Source organism: Podarcis melisellensis (assembly GCF_964234715.1).
Source record: "Podarcis melisellensis genome assembly, chromosome: 7".
Taxonomy (NCBI): domain Eukaryota; kingdom Metazoa; phylum Chordata; class Lepidosauria; order Squamata; family Lacertidae; genus Podarcis; species Podarcis melisellensis.
The window spans coordinates 60,906,712-60,931,043 of record NC_138539.1 but is presented as its reverse complement, the minus strand read 5'-3'; the positions used below and the strand labels follow the sequence as shown (position 1 = coordinate 60,931,043).

At 42.3% G+C, this 24,332-nt stretch overlaps 1 protein-coding gene across 9 annotated transcripts in view; it reads left to right on the top strand.

Annotated features, from left to right (window-relative positions):
* The window catches only part of PHACTR1 (phosphatase and actin regulator 1), a gene marked incomplete at its 3' end in the record, with an annotated part of 241,570 nt that overhangs the window by 121,756 nt on the left and 95,482 nt on the right, over positions 1-24,332 (top strand). The window contains exon 1 of one of the 9 annotated variants that reach the window (XM_081918225.1): positions 12,691-13,064. The exons of 7 other annotated variants lie outside the window; for them this stretch is intronic. In XM_081918225.1, the coding sequence (XP_081774351.1) occupies positions 12,812-13,064 (253 nt within the window). In that variant the 5' untranslated portion in view covers positions 12,691-12,811. Of the gene's footprint in view, positions 1-12,690; positions 13,065-13,601; positions 13,775-24,332 lie in introns of those variants that run through there. One more of the 9 variants, XM_081918231.1, reaches the window with a different exon arrangement.

The following is a 24,332-nucleotide window of genomic DNA, read 5'->3' as shown; positions in this document are numbered from 1 at the left end:
GCAGGTGGGAAACAAAAGCAGTTCTAAACTTGAACTTGCCTGTTCTGTGTTTGGGAGCACCAATCACACTATGGGTTCATTTTGCATTATGTCTGCATCCAGCCAGAGTCACTTTTTGAGCGTGTGGGCTGCACAACGAACAGCTTTAAGAGCCCTGATCACCTGTCCATGAAGAGTTACTGGAGTCATTCTACCACACCCCTAGTAAAAAATAGCAGTGCCAGTTATCTGATTAGGTCATCAGCCCAGTGAAGGCACAATTTGTTTTCATTGCAGTTAATTTCATTGCATTCTACAGAATTACAAAACAAAGGGCAAAGGCACACCTGACCCCTGTCCTTAATGTTTTCTTCTTCATGGTTTTTTTATTATTATTAAAAACTTTGGAAAGAACTGACATGATTTGGGGGCATGACAGGCTGCCAGTGTTTTTCTGTTTTACCAGAAATCATCATCTGCCCCTTTGGAACGCAATTCTATATAATTTCCCAAAATAGCTAAATTCAGCTCATTAGTCTACGGTGCAGAGCAGCCAGAGTCCAACACTGCACAATGAAGAGCACGACATAATTCACATTGTGGCTCTCAGAGACTGTTCTTGTTGAACCACTTCTGCTGCTGGCTTTAGCTAGAAGGCTGCAAACAAAGAATTGGGCTCAAAGAGCTAAAGCAGCTATTTTTTAATATATATTTTAAGTAGTACATTCTTTTCCATTTCTTGTTAAAAAACTCTAACCTCTGCCTGTTCCTGCTAAGTCAACAGCTTAATGTTAGCTGGCTGTAACAGGGCAGGGCTGAGATGGAAGCTTCTTATCATCATTTTCTCTCTCTTTCCCCCTGCCCCTAACACTGGCCACCTCCCCTTTCCTACCAACCAGGTAGTCTTCTCTTTAGAACAGGGATAGGTAACCTCTGGACCTCCAAATGTTGCAGGCAACAAGCTCCCAACATTCCTGACCATTGGCCATGATGACTGGGGCTGATGGGAATTGAGTGTCAAACTTTTCAACAGTGGAAAGGATTCCCTTGGAAGAGGGTAGACTCTCCTTCCTTGGAGGTTTTTAAGAAGAGGTTGGATGGTCATCTGTCATTGATGCTTTAGTTGAGATTCCTGCATTGCAGAGGGTTGGTCAAGATGACCCTTGGGTCCCTTCCAACTCCATGATTCTATGATAAACAACATCTGAAGGGCTGCAGTTCCCCTACCTTCGATTTAGAAGGCATAGCGCGATCTGTTGAGGAGCACCCCTTTGAAGGCTTACATACACGCAGTGTTGTTATTCTAGAAAAAGTGGTGCCGGAATTCACCCATGAATGCCTCACTCGTTCTCTTAGAATGGCAATGGTGCCCACCTGAGAGGTGCCAGAACTGAATTCCGGCAAGTTCCATCCATAAAAAGAGCCCTGCATACAGAGCGTACATCTAAAGCACTTCCCCCCCCCCAAATAATGGGAACTGTAGTTTATCCCCACAGCACCCTTAACAAACTACAGTTCCCAGGATTCGGTGGAGGGCTTTAAATGCACGATGTGTACATAGCCATAGTTTCACTCAGGGGTGCTTTGCAAATTCCTACACAAATGCTACTTTACTGTGAATTAGTCACATTTTTGGACACCATTTGGGGCAGGAATGTAAATGAATATGAGAGTTTCATGCTGCATGACTAGAGTTGATGCTTTAAGATCCATGTATTGTTTGCCACATGTTTCTCAGTATAAATATGATAATGGGAGAAGTAGGTCCGCCTCAGCGCCAGTGTGTATCATCCCACAATAGTCCAGAGCTTCTTCCTCTCAGCACAATCCAACGCCGCTCTATAACATAATGATCTAGGAAGGGAAAACATAGGCAAGGTGAGAGATGTGGTTACGTCCCAAGTAAACACCGCCTTCCCACCTGGCTGTGCAGTGTTAACTATGGGCTGGAAACATATCATTAATCTGACCCATCTGGTTCCTTCATAAACATGTTTCCAGAGTGGCATGAGGCCAACCATAGGGAAGCGGGTGTCGATAGCTGCAAATTGGCTGCTGAAGCAGATCTAGCAACAACAGTACACAAGGTGAGGAAGAGTTGTTTGTTGAAGGCCATCCATAGTTTGGAGCTTCACTCTCTGTGAAAGTCTGCTGCTTTCATATTGTCTACATACTCTGTTTTGAAGACCTGCAGGACACCTTAAGGTTTTTCCCATCAAAACACGGCTTCATTTTAACATGACAGCCACCGGATGTAGCCTACCTCAGCGTGTAAAATGCTGACACTCTTTCTATGTTGTGAGTTTGTTTCCAAACCTGCATGGAACTACATAAAATGTTTGCATAAGCCCATGTGAAGCAGAACCACTCATATCTTCCTGATTCTCTGTTCTTTCGAAGGATGTGATACACCTTTAAAGTCAGCTTTTGATTTGGACCTATCAAATGTGCAGGCTTCTGTTTTGTCTTCCCATCATAACAGGGGTATCTTTTCTTTCTTTCTCTGTTTCAGAGTATAAGTTCTGCATACTTTTGAGATGCCTTCATAATTAATGGCAATGGTCTACAGTGGTACCTCGGGTTACATACGCTTCAGGTTACATACGCTTCAGGTTACAGACTACGCTAACCCAGAAATAGTGCTTCAGGTTAAGAACTTTGCTTCAGGATGAGAACAGAAATTGTGCTCCGGTGGCGCAGCGTCAGCAGGAGGCCCCATTAGCTAAAGTGGTGCTTCAGGTTAAGAACAGTTTCAGGTTAAGTACGGACCTCCAGAACGAATTAAGTACTTAACCTGAGGTACCACTGTATTTGCTTTTGACTGATATACAGGCAGCTTGTAGGTCAGAATCAAACTGTTCTCTGGGTAAGGTCACAAACAACTCATCACTTTCTTAACATCAGTGATTAGCATACAATTCCATTTTTTTTCTACACAGTGATTGGACAATATCCAGTATTTATTTTTCCATCCCTTTCCTAATTCCAAAAAGCCCCCCCTCACACAAACACATTTAAAAATATATGGGATGTTAATCACCCAAAGACCTGGTTGAAGAGGAATGTTCTTGCTTGGCACCTAAAGGTGTATAATGAAGGTGCCACCCGAATTCCACAATTCTGTTGCTTACCCTCCAGACCTCGCATGGAGGAGGCACATAAAGAAGGGCCTCAGATTATGATGGCAGCGTCCAGGTAGGTTCATATGGAGAGAGGCGGTCCTTGAGATACTGTGGTCCTGAGCTGTTGGAAGCATTATAGGTCAGCACTTTGAAATGTTGGAAGCATTATAGGTTCCAGCACTTTGAAATGGGCCTGAAAACTAATTGGCAGCTAGTGCAATTGGGCCAGGATCGGTGTAATATGCTCAAACCATCCTGCCCCAGTGAGCAACCTGGCTGCCAAATTGTGCACCAGCTGAAGATTCTGAACCTCCTTCTGTGTAAAAGGGATTCAATGTGAAACCACTCTGAAAATGACAACTTTCCTAACAATTCTCAGTACCTTAACAAACTACAGTTCCCATGATCCTTTGGGGAAGGCACAGCTGTTTAAAGTACTGTTTTAAATGTGTAGTGCACATGTGACCTAATAATACCTACAGTGTTACAGCTGTGCTAAATATCAGCAAGGAGGGGAACACATCCATAGCTGGGTGAGTCAAGCTCTTATTATTTCAAAGGAGAAATGGAATTGTAAAAAAGGCCACTACATTTAAAGTGAAATTGTTTTATTACTGCCTGTGAAATGGAGAAATAGATTGATTCCCCACCCCTCATTTCAAGGCACGATGCATTTTAAAAACCTGGGTAGGTTATTGCATAAATGGTGTTTACTGTAAATATAAGCACTGCTTATAGAATGCTAATACATTCAGGTGGGTGGGGTGTTCATACCTGATAGCTTCAAATAATGAAAGAGCAATAATATTTTGAAATATGATTTGGTTAATTGCTTGTTGAAAGGAAGGCCATTCCGACTAGTGTTTTTATATGAAAGTGAATTATATGTAAAAACAGAGTATATACTATAGAGTCTGTGTCCTTGCCATACATATACAGAGCCCTTATAAGAGAGGCATTCAGTGAGCAAACGCTGAAGTCAATAAAACCAAATTCTTGGTGTGTACTGTAACATCTCCCTCTGTCATGTTGAACTGGTTGTGGCCAGATTTGTATCTGCTTTGGAGCTTCCAACCTCCTCTCCCTCCCTCTTTGCTTAGCTTTCCACAAGGCAGGGGTGTTATTTAAAGCTGTCGCTTTGCCTTTCACCCTGCTGTTGAATGTGATGTTATTGCATGTGTTCAGGATCTGTGTCTCACAAATGTCGGAATGAAAAGGCCAATTAGAGTGAATTAGACCATAGTGTTCTGCTTTTAAAAATGACTTGTCAGTACAATATTCTGCGAATTTCTTTTAGCTTCCTGCTGCAGACAATCATATTGTCGGAGCCTTACTTGTGGGAACTTGGCCCTCCTCAGAGAAATGCCAGGCCCATTTCCTGAATTTTCAGCTTCTGTTGTGACAACAGCAATAGAACAGGAAAATATCTCTACCCCTTTTTCTTATGATGAGCAACCCCTGGAACCAATGAGACTTATTTCTGAGTAAACATGCATAGGATTGGGCTGTTGGACTGCTCCGTTTCACTTTTTAAAAAAGTATTGCATTTAATTTTTTGCCTTTCCTCTAGGCCCAAAATCTAACCCTACACTGCACAGGTTATGACTTATGCATTTCTTTTTTCTTTTTTAAAAGGCTCTTGAGGTCTTATCATAATAAAATTTCAATATGAAAATTACTTCGGTTGGCCCTGCTAAGGTAAACTTAGGCCTCCCCACCCTGCTTAAGAGCTTTATAGCATTTATTTAAAAAAATTAGAACCTGATTGCAGTTCTGTTGTTCAGAAAGTATAAATAACATCTTCCATGCAAGTGGTAAATTTTCATACCCCTCCTGCTTTCTAATGTGATGAAGAGTTCTGGGGATATTTTGTGACATTTTGGCTGGCCTAATGAAGATACTGACTTAAAATGGATTTTTCTTATGGACTGACATGACTATCATTTACTTTTTGTACAGTCTCTTTCTCTAGCCATACATAAAAGAAATGGGGGGGGGGTTTGAAATTCAGTTTGAAAAGATCGTGATTGGTCCGTCAAGCATTAATACGGCTGCTCAGCCTCTATTCATGTCAAATATATTTGTTCTGAGCTCATCCAGGGATGTATACCGATTGCAGCAGCAGTGCTTATCAGTTTGTCTCTTTAGACCTTAAATTCTCTTTATTTACTTATTTAGAATAACATTAGTTTGGATGGGGGTGGATAGAGAGCATGAGCAGAGCCAGGCTGAAAGAAGGAATTAATCACAACCAGTTGACAGCCATTAGAAAGCAAGTTCTTTTGAAATCTCTATTCAATTACATGTTCTATAAAAGGGTAACTTTCAGTCTCACAAAACCCCAGAGGTTAGATGTGATGAGGCATGCAGCGAAGGGAAAGAGAACAAGCAAACCTCAACTACGAGCTTGTGCAATGGTGTTATTATTTAACATACGGCAATACGTTGCTTTGACCTCTTTTTCTAACTATAGCTTATTTATTAAATGTGCCACTTTTAAGTTTGTATCCAAAAAGCACTTGCCTTTTGTTTCTCTGTGTTATACATTGTGTGGGTGTCCCTTCTTTCTTAAAATACACAGGCAGGGACTGTACCCTCTGTGCCATGCTGGCAGCAGCTGTATACTTTATAATTGCCAAATCACTTGAGAAAGGCTGGCAACTAATTACAGCTGATGTTGGAGGATAGAGCAGTGGCTTCTGTGAACCAGAAGTTCAGGGGCATCCTGAGTTCGGCTATAGTTGTAGCTTCTGAAAATCACTGCCTCCCTCCCTCAATGTGGCAGGCAGCCACATTACAGGAGAAGGAAGGTTTGGGTGAAATATGAGAGATCCAGGTTGAAGTTGCTGCTCTACTAAACCATGCCAACTGCTTTGGAAAGTTAGTGGTGCCACTGATGTGAGGCACATTAGGCCATTGTATGACTCAGTTATGGGGGACAACAACTTGAGAGGCGCCTGGGAGAATTAAAAGGGTCGGCGTGGGTAGGGAAGAGCCAATATCCATTGGCACTACTTAGTCCAGTGGAGCCCATTTGAACTGGCCAAGTGAGCAGCCACTGTCTGTGTGTGATGTGCAAATCTTGCTAAGAACCAATTTCACCCGCTCAGGATGGCTGTGTGTGCCAGTCTCCTATTCACATAACAGCAAGGTCCAGGCCTACTTAGCTGCAGAGAAGGAGCTACAACAGTGTTACAAATTGATGCACATCTTAATTTCCAGTTGGCTTCATCAAGGGAAGATATTAGTCTTGCATTTTGGTGAGCGTCGTGATCATCTCAAGGGCTAAAACAAGCTACTATCAGCTTTCCTATGCTATTAATCCCTGATGGGATCTGACATTTCTTAATTGAGGTTCCTAGAAAAATTATTAGTTGGATTTTAAGAAGGCCAAGGCATTGGCATTCCCCTTTGAAACGCACAACCATGTACCAGCTTCTGCTGTGTCATGCATGCACCTCTTATTTTCAGCTGTGCAGAATAAATGGTGTACGGATGTCTGCGTGGATCTGTGTCCAGCTGATAACATCACAAGTATTTAGCTCGTTCTGTGATGATGTGTTTGCAGGCCTCTACATGCGGTTCTTAATGGTGTGAAGCCAAACAGGATCTGATCTTAAAAAAAATAAAAATAAACTTATTCAAACTAGTTTGGTGAACTAGAGAAGTAGCCAAGTTTGGGGGGGGGTGAAGAGAGAGAGAGAGACAGAGACAGAGACACACACACACAGAGAGAGAGAGAGAGAGAGAGAGAGAGAGAGAGAGAGAGAGAGAGAGAGAGAATGTTAAACTATGATATAATGCAAGCATACTGCAGCCTACAATGAGATTGAGCATCATTTACATTTACATTCATGTCAATTTATTTGTAGCACATGTCATTCCAAAAGCTTGCCTAAAGGGAGAGTGCAGTTAAAATTTAAAGCCTTTGCAGGTGTTAACATTCAACCCACTAAACCACCTAGCTTTGGGCAGCAAACACCAAAGAAAATAAATAGTCATTCAGGAAATGTGTGTGCTTCATCTAATATCCACAGACTTCTCCCCATCATATATGGAACTCTTTCTCCTATCAGCCACATTCTTCAAGACCAACATCCTGGAATCTGTGTCCATTAGCAAAAAGAAACATCACATATTGAGATGCGTTCTTGAGGCTTTCTGCAGATAACTTGTTAAATTATTTAATGCAGTGGTGAAGTTAGGTAATTTTAGACTCTGGACTTACTACTTCCCCCACCCCCACCCCTCGCCCAACCCTGATCTTTAGATAGTGAATTTGCCTACTTCTGAATGTGGTAAACCAGCCCTTCTGCACTGGGGAGACCCTTCTGCTCACTCTTCTGAGTGGGGGCCCCCTGAAATTCCACTTCAGAGTCCAGCCCTGATGGTACCACTGATTTAATTAGAATGATACCACTAGATATCCCTGCTCAAGATCAGTTTTGAAAAACTTGTTGTTGTACCTGCAGCATTTAGTATTCTTCAGTGTGGTGCTGTGACTGCATTTGTTGGTTCATGACGGGGCCTTTTCAGTGGCGGTTTCTCATTTGTGAAATGCTTTCTCTGCTGAGGTGCATCTGTCCCCCTCATTATTGAGCTTCAGGAGGAATTTAAAAACATCTGGGTTTACCCAGGCAGTTGTTGGCTGAAAGACAGTTTCTGGCAACCCTAAGATCACTGTTTTTATTTATTTTTTAAAATCACTTTTAAGCTATTTTTAGATTTGTTTTAAAAAAAATGTTTTAATATTGATATGTTTGCCACGCTGGGCTCCTTTGGGAGGAGAGGAGGAACATAAATAGAATAAAAATAATGATAACCTAATTTATCTTTAAAACAACCCCTCAGAAAGCTCTGTGGCCAGCCAGGGATCTTTACTCCAGTCTTCCTGAGCTACACCACAATGCCATATATCGGCAAAACAGACAGACACAGGGTAAAATTTGCCCACCCTTTAATTTCGAAAGGAACTGAAGTGAAAACGTCAGCCAAAAATTTGCAGAGAAGAAAAAGCAAAAAGCATTCGTCTTACAATGATCCAGATGTTTTGCTTAGAATAAGCTTCATTGACCTGGAAGTGCATCAACATTCTCATTGAAGCATGGTTAATGCTTTTGATAGGGTTTGTTTCTGGATGTTTGGTTTGAATTCCAATGCCTTTCACGTTGCCTGCAGAGTCATGCGGAGAGAGCATTTAAAGATGAGGATGTTGTATAATTTTAAGCATACATTTATATGTATAAAGCATGTCGTGTGCAGCTGTTTCCCCTCCCCAGCTGTGAGATCAATATTCTTCAAACAGTTATATGGTAAACCTTCTTTCCCCCACATTCTGGTAACTTCAGTTTAGTAAAAATCTGAGCATATCCTCTATATCAGAAGTGAGCAATCCCCCCACCCACAAGAGCTACATGCAACTGTGGGGGGCGCAGCATGGCAGTAGGCAAGACCATTCACACATGCACAGCCACACTCATTCACATGCACTTTCTGTTTGCTGTCGGGGGACCTGTATACTGAGCATTAATTTGTGATTTGCATGCATTCTGATTTGTTTGTGGGAAGATTGCACGATATCAGATCAAGCAATTATTTCCCTACACTTTCCAGTGCATTTTCCTGTCCTTACTGCAAAAAGTCCAACGTTTTGGAAGTATGCTTATTGTGCGATAGTGCCAGATCCACTTTAACTTGTTGTTGATGTTGTTTAGTCGTTGTCCTCTGTTGTCCCCTTCTCCTTGTGCCCTCCATCTCTCCGAACATCAGGGTTTTTTCCAGCGAGTCTTCTCTTCTCATGAGGTGGCCAAAGTATTGGAGCCTCAGCTTCACGATCTGTCCTTCCAGTGAGCACTCAGGGCTGATTTCCTTCCGAATGGAGAGGTTTGATCTTCTTGCAGTCCATGGGACTCTCAAGAGTCTCCTCCAGCATATGTAATTTTTATGCAAATCTGATTCCATTTTGTCCTTTTTTTACGGTGATGTATTTTCTCTTTTCTAATGATGTGTAGGTGCTCACCTAACATGCATTCATGAAAGGTGAGACTGCAACCCTATAGCTGATTATCTGGGGGATAAAAGCTCTACTGAACTCAGTTGTACTTCTAGGTAGACAGGTACAGGATTGCACTGTAAGTTAGGAGCAGGGAAGAAAAAGCAGGCTGTGGGCATTATGTTTTGCAAGGACCTAAATGTTCTCCAAAGATGAAACATGTGTTCCAGCATCTCATCATACCCTCAACCAAGGTTCCTCAACCTTTGTCACCAAAGTCTCTTCACATACATTTTCATGCTGTGCAAAAGAGCTTACATTTGTTCAGAGGAGTGAGTTTCCAGAGAATATATTAATTATACTGTCAAAAATGTCTTTCCTTTATTTCTGTGCTTTGCATTCTAGCCAACCAAAGGTCACAAATAGAAACAGCATTCTATTCATAGAGTAGAAATTGACTTGTCTATTATTATTTTTTATGTTCCTGCTAATTTGAGGGGGAAATTTAGCGCTAGGTGATTGACAACTGGTTCTAAGTCAAGCAGAGTGTCGGCAGATTCTGTGAAAGGCTCTACTCCCTTCTGCAGAGCTACCTAGGTCTTCCTCCACAGCAGCCTCTCTGCTTCCAGATTGCCCCAGTTGGGAGACATTCTCTCTTGTTGGGGACAGGTTCAGAGGCAGTGCTTTTTTTTTCCAGCCGGAACTCACTGGAACTCAATTCTGGCTCCTCTCAGGTGGGCGCCATTGCCACTCTAAGAGAATGAGGGAGGCGTTCGTGGTGAGTTCCGGTATCTCTTTTTCTAGAAAAATAACACTGTTCAGAGGGGCAATCTGTTCACTAGATTTGTGGTTGTTTTGCTTTTTCCTCCTTCCCTTTTAGGGACATGATTACTGTACTTTACTGTCCAGTCCAGACTGAAATGTATTCATTTGAATTTATTTCAAACCCCACAGAACATAGCCATCTACTCATATTTCCTTTGCAAATTTATTTATTATTTATCATATTAATAATATCAATGTCCACACCTGACGCTATAAAAACTTGTATGGTGTGATCCCTGCCACCCGTAAGCCTTGCCTCTTTTGTGGCCTCCTTTGGCACACAGGAAAACAAATGTCCCTCCCATTTGTAAGACATTGTGTTCTTGCAGTTGCATGTTCTTATTTATGCTCATATGGGCTTATATTCACCACAACACAATAATACATATGCATTGTTAAGCAAGTTTATTCTCTCTTCCCTCCACCCCCGCCATTTGTTAGCTTAATATGACCTCGGCAGCCACTACTGTACACCAAATGCTCCCAAACCTGTATGATGTTTTCCCCCTCTTTACATACATAACAGATGTTTGCCCCAATGGACCGTTCTGTTTATTTTTCATACATGCCCCTACCATTCCCCACACATTCATTCCCCATGCTTCACACTTCCTCAATCAAATATGCTCCATCCCCCTCCAGCATTAATAATTATTTCTTGTGGTAATGGTATTTTCCAAACTTTCATGTTGTTTTTAATGAACCGTCTTCAGTTTCTTCTTCGGGAAATGCAGGGTATAACATTTTAAAAATATAGTAGCACATTCGCTGCCTAGAAAGTTAAGTCCTATCAATTGAATTGCAAGCATACAAGATGCTAGATGTTGCACTGAGTAATGTGAAAGTTAGCAGCTTCAATGCAGTTTTCTGTCGCCATCCATTTCCTATGAGCAAAACTGATGAATCAATTGGGGTGGGGGACAATTATAAGTTATTATTCAGGGGTTTTGCTTCCTGAATTGGTGTCCCCCCTCCCACCAAAAAAAACCCCTCATCTTTGGTTGGATATGCATCTGTCAGTTGGTCTTTGGAATTCTTAGTACATATGCAGATTGAAGTTTTTAATTAAAGCTGGAGGAGAGGAGTTGTATAGTTGCATAAATGTGCTTTTTCAGCTGCCACAATGCAACCTGATTATTTTTTTTAAGTGCTCCAGTAACTTCTGCTGAAAAATGAACTCCATTTACTCAATATTGTGACTCATTTTTTTTTTAAAAAAACAACTTTCTTATCCCTGTATAAGATAATGGAACGTTCCTCTGTTGTTTGTATTCAGCAATGCCAGTTTTCCCTTGGCCTTTGCACATTCTTGTCCCTTCTTGCATCCTCTGTGGCCTATCTTTTAAAACACACAAATGGCTATTTCTGTCCAGTGTTTCACAACGATGCCCATTGATAGTGGCTGGCAGGGCCTGGTGACATCGGGGCAAGCTCTTAAAAAATGGGAATCCTCCCTCTCTGGCTAATGACGCCCAGGGGTCACCAGGAAGAGCAGACCCTCTGAATCCCTTGCCGACTGCTAATCTCGAGATGAATGCCCTCTTTTTATTCCCATCACCCCTTTTTGCAAAGTGCAGCTGACCCCAAGAGCTGCAGTATCTCCCTTGGATACTTATAGTCTAGGCTGGATCTCCCCGCCACCAGTGGCCATCACAAAGTGACCTAAGCCAAGTCCAATCTTTTGTCTGTCACTTTGCTGTCTACCTCACTCAGAGAAATGTTGTCCTCCCACACCGCTTAAGTGGGGTGGCTCCCTCTGCTGAAGCTGGTGCTTAAGCAATGAGACCACAGTGGAGAACACAAAGGAAGTGAAAAATGTGGCTTTAGGGCCCAGGCACGCTTTCCCTCAAGTCCATACCTTTTGCCTCATTTTCAATTTGATCCAGGGCTGGGTGTTCCCACTTGTGATTTTTGCCTTGGGTTTTACTTGAGGAAAGACCCCTGAAACCCTGTGTTTTCCCTTTTATTCTTCCTATAACCAATAGTCCATTTTTCATGTGGTCATCAACTCTGCGTACCCGTGGCAGAGAGTCAGAATCAGGGAAAATCAGAAAGCTAGCTAATCAGAAAACCAAATAACCAGAAAGCAGATAAATCAGAAAATCATTTGACATATACAAAAGGAGCCAGGACCCTTCCAACACACATGCTTTGCGCATACAGTATTTCATTTGATCACAATTTTTATATGAGCACTAAACAGGGAAACTTTAAAAAATAAAATAAATTTAAGCATGCCTGGAAAATTGAAAAAACTATCCTCCAGGGGTAGGCAGGGAAAGGAGGTGGGAGCTCCCAGAAAAAAAACATGCAAATTCCTGTACAGGAGCAATTTTAGGACCAGTTCAGAAGAGGGACAATTTTTTTATTTGGGTTTTCTACAGATTGATGTTTGATCAAATTCAGCAATAAATAGCAGGTTTGGGGGGGGGGTCACCTCTCAGACCCATGATAATAGATCAATGCAAAATACTAGAAATCGCGGGACAAAGAAAACAGAGAGTGCTATGTGGGTCAAAGAGTGCAGCCTAGTGTTTGCCTTCTGCTTGTGCCCCATTGAGAAGGAGGGCTCTTGTGGCTTGCCAGTGAGTCTGTGTGGCATTTGTTTTGCAAGGTGAGATGAGGTGACACAGGTATGGTTGGAGAAGAGCATCCTGCAGCTCCAATCATTCTGATTGGTTAAGGCAGCGGGGTCACATAGGTCACTCAAGGCTCGGCTACGCTTCCCTCCTCTCTCACTCTCTCTCTCATTCTCTGCCTCTTCCCCCACCCTGTCCTCTCTCTCCCCCTCCCTCCCCCTTTTAATCCTTGTGTGTGATGGGGGTGTGAGAGGGAGAGTTGCGTGTGAGTGTGTGTGTGTGGCAGAGAGAGAGGCTAAGGCGAAAGTGAGCGGATGGCGGACTCCACACACACCAAGCAGCCTGGGATGCTTTCCTTTTCATCCCTTTCCGGCCGCAGGGATGGCTCCTCTCCAGACCAGAGTGAGGAGAAGCCTAAAAAAAGAGCTTTCTATCTGGTGAGGATGAAGCCACTGAAAGAGCCTGTTACGAACAACAACAACGTGTCTTTTGTGATACACTGTCACATAGGCAAGGAGATCAAGCACATATGCAGCAACTGCAGTCGCGGCGAGGAAGCCCGTGACGGTGAGTGCTCTGATCTTTAGTCTGTATTATATGAGAGAGAGAGAGTGCGAGAGAGAGAGCATGTTTTTCCCGGTGGTGATTGTGTATATGCATAGGTGCCTGACTCCCAATTACTGGCTGCTAGTAAGCTTGCTGCTTAAGGGACTCTGGGAGGAGGGAGAAAGTAGAGGCAGGGAATGAGATGGGTCTGGCAGCTATTTGGCATGCCAAGCAGAGGGGAAAGCAAAACAGTCCTTGTCTCTTTTACCTTCATAGCCCAGCAGCACCCACAGAGCAGAGTCCTCTCTCCTTATAGCTGCAACAGAAACGGCTCCGTGAATTGCTTGCTTTTCCATCATCATCATCATCATAATGGCTTGCTTAAACTAGTCTTTTTCATCTGGGCTACAGCAACTCCCCACCCCCTCCTTCTATCAACATGCCGCAGTCAGAGTTTACTTGACTTAATTATTGGAATTTGGGAGAGGGCTTTTGGTGGGATCAGTCTCGTGTGATTTCCCCCCCCCCCCCGCGTTGTGTCGCTACCTCCGAACGCAAACACATATACTGGGATGTGTGCAGAGTTCTTGGATGGAATCTTACTGGAATTAGTGTGCCACCTTTTTTATCAGACGGTTGCCAACTGCTCTCCCCACTCTCCTTTGACACCACTGAGTGTAACATTCAAAGAGGGGTGCATTCAGATAGAGTCCAATAGGGGTTTTATACAGGTAAGCAGATCTGTTCTGTGTGTATCTCTGTAAAGAACAAACAAAATGTTTTTGAATGAGCAATGAGAGCGTCTTAGGATTTTGCCAGAGTCAGCAACTTAAAGAGGCAGAAAGCTACAAGAAGGCATAAAATTCATCCCAAACAAAAACATCTTTGGGGATGTTGCCAGCCATATCTTCTTGCCAGGGGATTTGCTATGGGATTTTTTTATTTTTTTATTTTTCTTTTTTTGGTGATGATGTTTCATGTTTTATTTAAAATACAAATGCGCTGGAGTTAGAAGCAGCTGAGTTGGGTAAGCTAGCAGAAATTGTTTCCTGAAGGTCAGTGAAAGGTTTTTGATTTGGAAATGTGAGTGGGGGGGGGGGACCCACATAACTCTCAGAGCTGTTTGATATCTGCAGTTGTCACCAGTTTAGTTCACCTTTTTTTAATGTTTGGGATGAAATTTGCATTATTAAAAAGTAAATGTATTCATTCTGTTTGGGTGAATCAAATATTTTCTGGATCCTGGCAGTTCCTTGTCACCCAAAGCAGGGCAGTTGCAATGAAATAGTTGTGGTGGTTTGTTTCCCTCCCACCCCTAAATGTATTTCATAAATGCAGATATGCTACCATAATTACTTTCTTTATATTAACTTACATAGTTCAGTTTTGTGGGGGGCAATAGTAAAGGTTTTTTAAAAAAATATAGTGAGTGATCTACAATTTTTTTTCAATTGCACTACTGTACCAAAGATGAGCACTTGGCCTTTCAGTATATTTTGCTCTGATTTCCGCCCCCTCCCCTTCTGCTTATTATTGATGACAGCAGAGACCACTGGAAATGGAACCTGAGGATTTGCCAGGCAGGAGCAGCAAGTGCCTTAAAACCTTAGCATGATTCATTTATCCCTCCTAAAGCAGGCTAAACCACTGATTTGAAATATACGCTGACTGTTTTAATTAAATCTGCCTCAAAATGTATTGCATCAGCCCCATTTATTATCACCATCCCTGGACTCAGATTTCTAGAAGCTAGTGTAAGAGGGCAAGTGGAGCTGTTCTTACTTTAATGTATGTAAGCATGCATGCCTTTAAAATATAGTCTCTGGTTCCAAACACATTTCAACAAGCTTTACAGAGGGACAATAACCTGACCTTTTTGATGTCAGTCAGTAAAGCTTTTACTTGGCAATAGAATATTTAGTAGTGCCATATTTGAGGCTAGAAAAGTGCTAACCATGGAAATGTGGAAGGGCATGACATAAATGGAGCTATCCAGCGGATAATTTTTTGAGACTACTTGTAATGTTGATTTCATTAGGACCAGGCACATCAGTTGTATATTGCTGGTGCCTGTTGCTGACAGTGGAGGGGTCCCATCAGTGAGGAACTCATCTCATGAAACCAAGCTGAAGCTGTGTACCTATGCTTTTCTGCAAGTCCCATTCACTTCAATGGAATTCTCTGTGGTTGTTTTGCCCATACCTTGTAAACGCAAGGGATACGAGTCCTTTCCACAGCGTTGTAGAAATGTAATTTGTTGGTGATTGCAGAGTAGCGCACATTTTCCTGGAATGCATCACAAAATAGAATATAAACAAGCTCTTTGGGTGGGGGAAGGCAGGTGTTTTGAAAAATGGGCATCTTCTTCCTCGGAGGAAGGAGGCAGCAAGGTTCCCATTCTGCAGTCTGTTCCTTTTTTGGGCTAGGAAACAAGCACTCATATCCTGCTTATCAGCTTCTCATAGGTTGGCCAGTGTGAGAACACAATCTTGGACAAAGATGGACCTTTGGCCTCATCCATTTGGGCTTCTTATGTCCTCAGTGTGTTGTGTTTCAGACACTGCCTTATTCTTCCTCTTACCTTCCATCTTTCTTTTTGCTTGGCTTTCTGTTCACCATCATAAGAAGAGGGTGGAAGAAAGATCCTTGTCCGAGGGCTGAGTGTGCATGTCACACCATTGTGGCTTTGCATTGCTTTCCCACCCTTGTTGGGGTGTGACTCCAACCCTTTCCCCTTGAGAAGGAAACATTAAGCAGCAAACACCCTTCATTCTTTTTCTGCACCTAGACCCTTTGATGTGCAGGTAAAGTTGATGCCTCACCCACAATGAGCAGTGGGCTGGAGAAGACAGACAAATCTACAAGGCCATTTCTACATTTCCCCTCATAATGTGAGGGTAGGACTTCTTTATATCAGTCAGTCTCATGGAAGTCTATTCCATGCCCATCACCTCTTATGAACGCATGATATGCCTCTTATGGTATTGGATCAATGGCCCAACTAGTTGCTCTCCAAGGACTCAGTTCTCTGTCACCCCTGCAATATAAGATTGTTTACTTTTTTAAGGGAAGGAGCCATAGAATCAATCTGGGAGCTTCTTTTCACAAAGCACATGCTCTACTGCAGTACTGACCTATGAACCCTTCCTGTTTTCCTTCACTCCTACCAAGACAATTGCCAGTTTTAGTAATGAGCATTCGCATTTGAGCTGACCTTGATGCCCAGGATCTTTTCCAAGATTACAGTAGGGGCTTTACGCTAGATGTCTGCACAGTGACTATAAGATGTGGTTTGGACCCTGATTTTGTGCTTTGGAAAACAGTTCACCTCAGTCCAAGGCATTCTGTAAGGTTGCCTGATTTGATTCAGAGTATTTTTCCAATTCTGATTCATTTCCATCCATTCATTACTGGGAAATCAAAAAGTGACTACAGGCAATGACAGATTTACAGTTGGCCACACAGGTGCACATCATGGCAACCCGGAAGTGGCCAGAAAAGGGGGCATAACAGGCTTATTGTGCTCTGCCATTGCGCACAATGACCTGGAATGCAACCCCATGCAAATTGTGGGTTGTCTGCCTATTATTTTGACAGAAGTGGATGAAATTTGCTAGCCAAGTAGCCCCCTTCAGAGTGGATAATGCCTGCCAAATTGCAGGCAAATAAGTCCAGATGCTTTTGCACTGGGCACCTTTAAATTTTGATTATTTTTTTAAAATGAAATGTCTATACTTTTTTTATTTCGGTGTGGAATTGGATGAAATACACAGACAAGGTCACCTTTTGTGAGTACGTTAATCCTAACAAAATTCAGAAGGATAGCTGCATTGACTTTCTAGCCAGGGCAGCTGTTACAGTTTTAAGGTGGGTGAAAAAAGGAATCACCATATTTCCCCTAGTGTTTTGTGGGCAATTGGTCTGAACATGGCAGACATGACTAATTGCAGACAAATAGACAAATAGGCTTTTTGTGCTAAACATCTTTAAAAGTTGAATTTAAGGTGGGAAAAACTAAAAGGGATTTATTTGCTTTTTCGTAAATTCATTCCCTCTGATTACAAGCTTGATTTGTCAGTCACAGCAGAACTCTCCCTCCACTCTGGAGTCTGATCTTCTTTCTCTCATCATCCCACCCTTGTGCTTATGCTAAGCCAGAGACATCACTTTCATTTTTAGTAAAAACTTGTTTGCTGGACTAAGAAAAAAATAATCTGTATCACCAAGGCACCATGAACGTTTTTCATTGTTTGGGGGGGTTTATTGGTTTTTTTGGGGGGGGGGTCCCTGATATTTTGTTGGTTGCTTTTCCATATTTTGGGCAGATTCTCCTCTATTTTGGTTTACCATAGATTTTGGGGCCTTTTGAAGGGGAAATGCTTATGGTTTCTCCTGGCTGACCTGTTGTGGTGTTCTCCTCATGGGGCTGTCCTTGAAGACAGTCCAGGAATTGCAACTAACGCAAAATGCTGCAGCAAGAATGCTGGTAGGGGACAGCAGGCCACAAACATACTGCTCTTAATTTACTTCTACACTGGTTGCCAACTGTTTTCTGGGCCCAATTCCAGCAGCTTACCCAGATGTTTAAAGTCCTAAATGGCCTGGGACCAAAATACCTTCAAGAACATATTCTTCTCTATCAATCTGTCCATGGTTTAATACCAGCAGATGGAAGCTATCTTGGTGATCTCTGTGCAGGATGTGGAAGACCAGAGAAAGGTGGCTCCTTTCAGTAGTGGCTCCTTTCATGTGGAACTCTTCCCTCTACTGAGAGGTGTCTGTAGAATTTAAGAGGTGGCTGATTAATATGCACCTTTTTCAGTGGATGTTTGAAGGAGATCGGCTGAATGGATTAGTTGCTGCTGAAGTTGACAAACCGCTATTTAGTAAGTTGTTGTGTTGCGTACTTTTAGGGCAGTGTTATTTAATAGAGATTCTTTTTATTTTATTTGACTTTGTTGTAAACTGCTCATGTGGCTTGTGCAAACAGTGGTATGTACAGAATATATATTTAAAATGTGTTGTATAGATGGAATTGAATTTCAAATATTCTCACAGGGAATTCCTTAAGGAATACCACACCTAATCTCTGCCAAGTGGTGGCAAGATTCCACGGGGTTCTGGGCGCTTACCCAGGGCCGTGTTTCTGTTGGGAATTCAGACACATCGGAGACTGAAGTGTTTTAAGATATGTGGTTCATATACACCTGAGTCTAGGTGAAGGAAGTAAGTTCAAGAGGGGCGTGTTTCCTGCAGCAGCATGGCATTGGAGTTCAAGGCATCCTGCGCACTATTCCTGTGCCTTTCTGTCCTAGCCTGCCAAGATTGTTCTACCCCATATAGCCTCTGCCTGGTCTCTCCTTTCTCCTTCCCAAGAACATTTGCTAAGCCGTCCTTCCCCTTTTCCAAACCTGTTTTTAAAAAGGGATACACTTTTCTCTGACATCATGCCCCCCATCACCTTGGCAACCTCCCAAATCTCCTGTCTCTGTCTGCTCCTCGAAGCGGGGTGGGGTGGGGGGATACAGCGTTTTTGTTTTTGTTTTGCATTGCCAGTGGCCTTCAGTGGCTCAGTACCTGGCTACCCTTTGCTTCTTAATGGCTCTGCACTTAGCTAGCCTGGCCAGACTGGTATGCATATGCTAACCCAGGAATTTCTTTTCTGACAGTTAATATTTGGGATATGAAAAGGAAATATAATCTAAATACCATTGTTCATTAAATTCTACCGTTCACAGACTCTAGCAGTTATGAGTGCCCTTGCACCAATAAACTCTGTTACCCCTAATCTGTAACAAACAAGTGTTCACCACAAATGGAGAATCACAAAGTCTCTAGATTGCAATTCAGCCCCGTTCCTGTATATCGGGGATATAGCATGTTTGGTCCTGCAGATGTTGTTGGACTCCAACTCCCATCAGCCCCAGCAAGCACGGACAGGGGCAAGAGATGATGGGAGTTGGAACTCCAGCTACATCTGGAGAGCCACAGATTCCTTATCCCAGATTTAGGATACTAGAAAGACATAAAGAGTGATGGTGTTCCTCTGGCATACCTCAAATGGGGTGGGGATTATACAAGGGTTTATTGGGAAAATATAAACGTTTGGCCACACAATGTTCGACCAAGGATGATGCAGGATTCCATGCTTATTTAAGCAAGCATGTTCGAGCTATCAATCCCCAATAAATATAACATTTCGCTATTAACCAAGCCAGCCCAGAGAAAAAGCTAGTATCCTCATTGATGGCCATAACATTACTTTTAATCGCTGGCTTCAATGAGCTCAATGTCTAGGCATCCAGCTTTTAGCTCTTCAATAGATTCTCTTTGTGGCAATAAGCAAGTTTGTCCTCTGTGACATATCCCTAAAATGTTGAGCCTAGCGCTCTAAAGCATTGCCGTTCGATGCACCTCTTCACCCTGGCTTGCGGAAATTGAAGAATTGATTTTGGTGTCTTCCCTGTAATTTGTTGTATTGGATTATTGTTTTGGGGTGATGAGTGAGGTCTTCATTGTTTATCATTGTTTTAATAGCATTGTGCTTTTTATATACTGCAACCTTTCCTGTGAAATTCTGGTGAAAGGTGTGTAAGAAATATGAGAGATCAGAACAAACTAAGAATAAGAACAATTTTATTTCAGATACTTATGAAAATCATAATCAGTAAAGTACCATTTACATAGGTACCCTTTCTAGAGAGCTGTATTGAAAATGGTTACAAAAGAAGAGGGTAAAAAAATGGATAACTAGGAGTTATGTATATGGAGGGCACTACTGTAATAGTGTATTTACTCCTCTGTCCTTTAGTTCTCTTGTATGTTAAAATATTGTTTTCAAGGGTAATGCTACATGATTTTACGCAGAAATCAAGCCAACATTTGCTGTCAGATCCTACACTCAGCTCAGCAGATTGCACAGTTGTGGGATGCTCATTTGTGAGGAATCAACATGTCAGCTTTCAACTCTCCTCCCTAAACCATAAGTGTTTTTCCATGGAGGGAATCCATAACCTATGAAACATCCAAGAGCCTAGACCTATCACACACTTTGCGTTCCTAAGCAACCTAGGAAAATTCAAAATTTCCTCCAAGGAGTTCAATGTGGTACATATGGTACTCTTTTTATCCTCCCAACAACCCTGTGAGGTAGGCCAGGCTGAGAGACAGTAACTGACCCGGGGTCACCTGCTGAGCTTCATGGCTTAATGGGGATTTGAACCCTCCTGAAAGGGACACAGGTAGTGCTGTGGGTTAAACTACAGAGCCTAGGACTTGCCATTCAGAAGGTTGGCGGTTTGAATCCCCGCAACGGGGTGAGCTCCCATTGCTCGGTCCCTGCTCCTGCCAACCTAACAGTTCGAAAGCACGTCAAAAAGTGCAAGTAGATAAATAGGTGCCGCTCCGGCGGGAAGGTAAACGGTGTTTCCGTGCACTGCTCTGGTTCGCCAGAAGCGGCTTAGTCATGCTGGCCACATGACCCAGAAGCGGTTCCCTCGGCCAATAAAGCGAGATGAGCGCTACAACCCCAGAGTTGGCCACGACTGGACCTAATGGTCAGGGGTCCCTTTACCTCCTAGATCCTAGTAGTCCAACACACTAACTGCTATACCACGCTGGTAACATACTGTTTTTAGTTTCCAGGTGCAGCTTAAATATTCTCTCTGCTGTCACAAAGGCATGCAGAAGTTTGATCTGTGAACCTTTCTTCCCTAAAGGAAAACAGATTATTGCAATTCCAACCTGGACTTTAGGACTTTAGACTCCTGGGGCAAGGGGGGAAAAAACTTTGCAGTTAAATAAAACACATGCTATTAAATAAAACAAGGTGATTATTTTGCTGCAAAAGTAATTATTGAATCAAATTGCTGTCTTCAAGGCAGCCTGTAAACCCAGCAGTTTCTCTCCATGCATCATTTCCCTCCCCTCCCCATTACGAATTTGCATACGGCTCAGAGTTTTTAAAAAAACATTTCTTGCCTGACCAGCTCTAAAGGGAAGATAACAAGAGGCAGCTGCTAACTGTCTGAAGCCATCTAAGATCACACTTATTCAAAACAGCCCTATTCCAATGTTAAGTGCATCCTTAACAATGGAAGCAAAATTGACAATAGTAACCTGTAAAATGGAAAAGCTGGCCTCCAGCTTCATAATAGATAGTATTTAGGAGAAAAGAATGAAAACAAAATTAAAAGGATGTGCAGCTCTCATTTCCATGAGGTTTAGTGTGGAATGTTTTCTTTTTCTTTTGCACACATCCAAGGGCCTAGTTCTCAATGAAACCTCGGATAGGAGGAGGTGTGAATTCAGGAACTCATCTATCCTCCTCCATCTATTTATTTATTTAATCTATGAGCCACTTCCCACAGGGACAGTCGGAAAATTTCACAATAAAAATTCATAGAAATAGATTTTTTTAACTTGTTAAAATCAAGTGATAATCTACAGTACTGCGCATGCACGCAAAGTCCCACCTCCTCCACAACACCAAAATGATAATAATAATCACCACAAAAATGGGGGCAGAACAGCAGAATAAGATAGTGACGAGAACTAAAGCATATTGATGCCCAATTGCTTGGGAGAACAAAAAGGTTGCCTGGTTCTGGGAAGGTGTTGATGCTGGCACAAAGTGTGTTTCCCTGGAGAGAAACCCACATTCTGTAATTTACCACCTTGGTAAGAATTAGACATGCATTTCACATTGATTGGCTTTATAGATTGATTGATTGATTGATTGATTGATCGATGAACATTATATACCATCCTTTATCCGAAGACCACAGGGTGGCTTACAGTATAAAAGCACAAAATACATAAGAAAAACAATAAATAATAAATAATAATAATACCCTACATTTTAAAAACTGTAGATTGTTTAATCAGCCCAAGGGCTGGGAATTGGACAATAGAATGGAGCAATAAATCTTCTCCATTGTCAGCATGTTGATTCAACAATTTTTGGGTATGTTATTGCTCTCCTTTACAGATAGGTAGCTGTGTTGGTCTGCCATAGTTAAAACAAAACAAAACAAAAAAAAAATTCCTTCCAGTAGCACCTTAAAGACCAACTAAGTTAGTTCTTGGTATGAGCTTTCGTGTGCATGCACACTTCTTCAGATCAATTGCTCTCCTTTGTTTGGCAAATATACCTATACACTTGAATAAGTTGCCAGAAGTATGATAAGTGAGGATTTTTCAGCTGATCTTGTAAGGCATTTGTACTGCCAAGTCCCACTAAGATTTCCATTTATTGTCAAAGATCCAAAAGGCCTCCTTGAGACCATGTGAGTAGTACTGATGGGCTGAATTACTTGCTCAAAGACAGTCTGTGCTTGGGACTTTGCAAAGGTGCCCTTCCCTTAGGAGAGGATGAGAAGCCTCTGGGGTATTGGCTGAATGTACGGTTGTGGAAGCCCATGAGTATTTGTAATTTTGATGTTTTCTCCGACCTTAGACCCATCTGGTTAATTGGAGTAAATCTAAGATACATCTGTTTAAACCAGATGTAACTATAGGGACATTCATGTTCCGGTGTAGAGGGCTACCCAAACTTTTGGCACCCAGTAACACATCTGGGAATCTAAGAAGCTGTCATGAGCACCACAAAATATCCATTTCACATAAGAAAAACTGGCTATGCTTGCAATGCTCCCCCCACAAAAAGGCAAAACACCTACCTTTGCAAAAAACAACACCACAAATATAACACAGATTTTAAAACAAGCAACTGCTACCACCAAACAACCCAAAAACATTTTTAGTGAGATACAGCGTAATGTAGTTGTTAGAGTGTTTGGTATTGCATGTTGTGGAGGATAATTTTTAGTTTGTTTTAATCCTAGGGCTGAGAGAGTGAGAGGACTAGTTACATTTGCCCTTGTATTAAAAAAAAAGGTTGAGTGATCGGGGAGGGAAATGAAAAGGTCTTGTGCATTGTGATGCAGTGATAATCAATTAAGAGTTACATCATACTTGCGGATTACAAACAGAACGGAGCAATGGGGACTGAGCTGATTATATGTGCGCTGCCGGGATCTTAAAATGGATTCAGCTGGCAAGTTGTGCAAATAAGGAAATAAGCACAATTGCCTCCAACCATGGGATTTTTACTTCTTTTTTTAGGGTATTCATAAACTCCTTTACCAAGATTGAATTTATCTGCCTTGGGCAAGGAAACAATTAACGATATTTGTATAGTATAGTCCAGCCTTGAATAATTCATAGCCCAGTTAACTGCCCCTGGCAGAAATCTGAAGATCCCTAAGTCAAACGGCTGCACACAATCTACTCCCCGCCCCAGGCTGTGGCTGATAGGGAAGAATACAATTGCACATCCATTTGGCAAATCATACATTGGAGTATCTGTGGGTCTTCTGACAGCGTTGGAAGTCATTTGGGCGTGAGAGATGTAGAGTTTACATTGTTGTCAAAGGAGTCCTCTTGGGAAATTGGATGTTTCTTCTGCCAGAGGCGTCCTCAGTTGCCACTCCACTTCCTTCCTGTCTTTTCACCTTCATTCGGATCCGGCCAGATCACTTCAGGGAAAGGGTAGTGCCCTTTGTCTCCTTCAAACTGGCTTGTTGCAGCCATTAGCCCATAGGGTCTTTTTTGCAATACAAATGAAGACTGGTCCATTTATTTAATACATGTATCCTGATGTAGACAGTTTGCTTTCATATGAAGCTGTGAGAGAAACTAGATTGTAAAGCTGTGGTTTGGGAGGAGGGAGGAGGGAGCGAGAATGTGTTAGGGCAAGGTGCAAAACATGCATTCCGCCTCCCACCCAGCCCCGCTTCTATCTCATAGTTGACCAGTGCAACAACTCTTTATTTTTTCCATCCTCAAGCTCTATTAAGCATGGGAACTTGCAGTGCCAAAGGTTTGTGCCTTTATTTGCATTTACTTATATGTTGGCCTGTTGACCAGCCTTCTCAGTCTGGTGTCCTCCAAATGATAAGAATGTTGAAGCTCCGGGGAAAGGATTCCAAACTGATAATCAATAAATAAAATAAAATAATCTGGCAACACTACCCCATTTCTACGCTGGCCTGTATGCAGTGGTCTCTTTGTCTAAGACTAGTTTACAATTGCAACCTGCATGCTAGAAATCCATCAGTCCTCTTACGCTTGGGTCCCTAATTCATCACCAATGTAATACACTTGGAAAACTCAGAGTTAGTCAGTGGAAACAGATTGGTTGTCTTCAGAAAAACCTAATACAAACTGAAAACATTGGCCTACTAGAATCTTTCATGGCTGATTGGCCACATCCAATCTGTTGAGAGG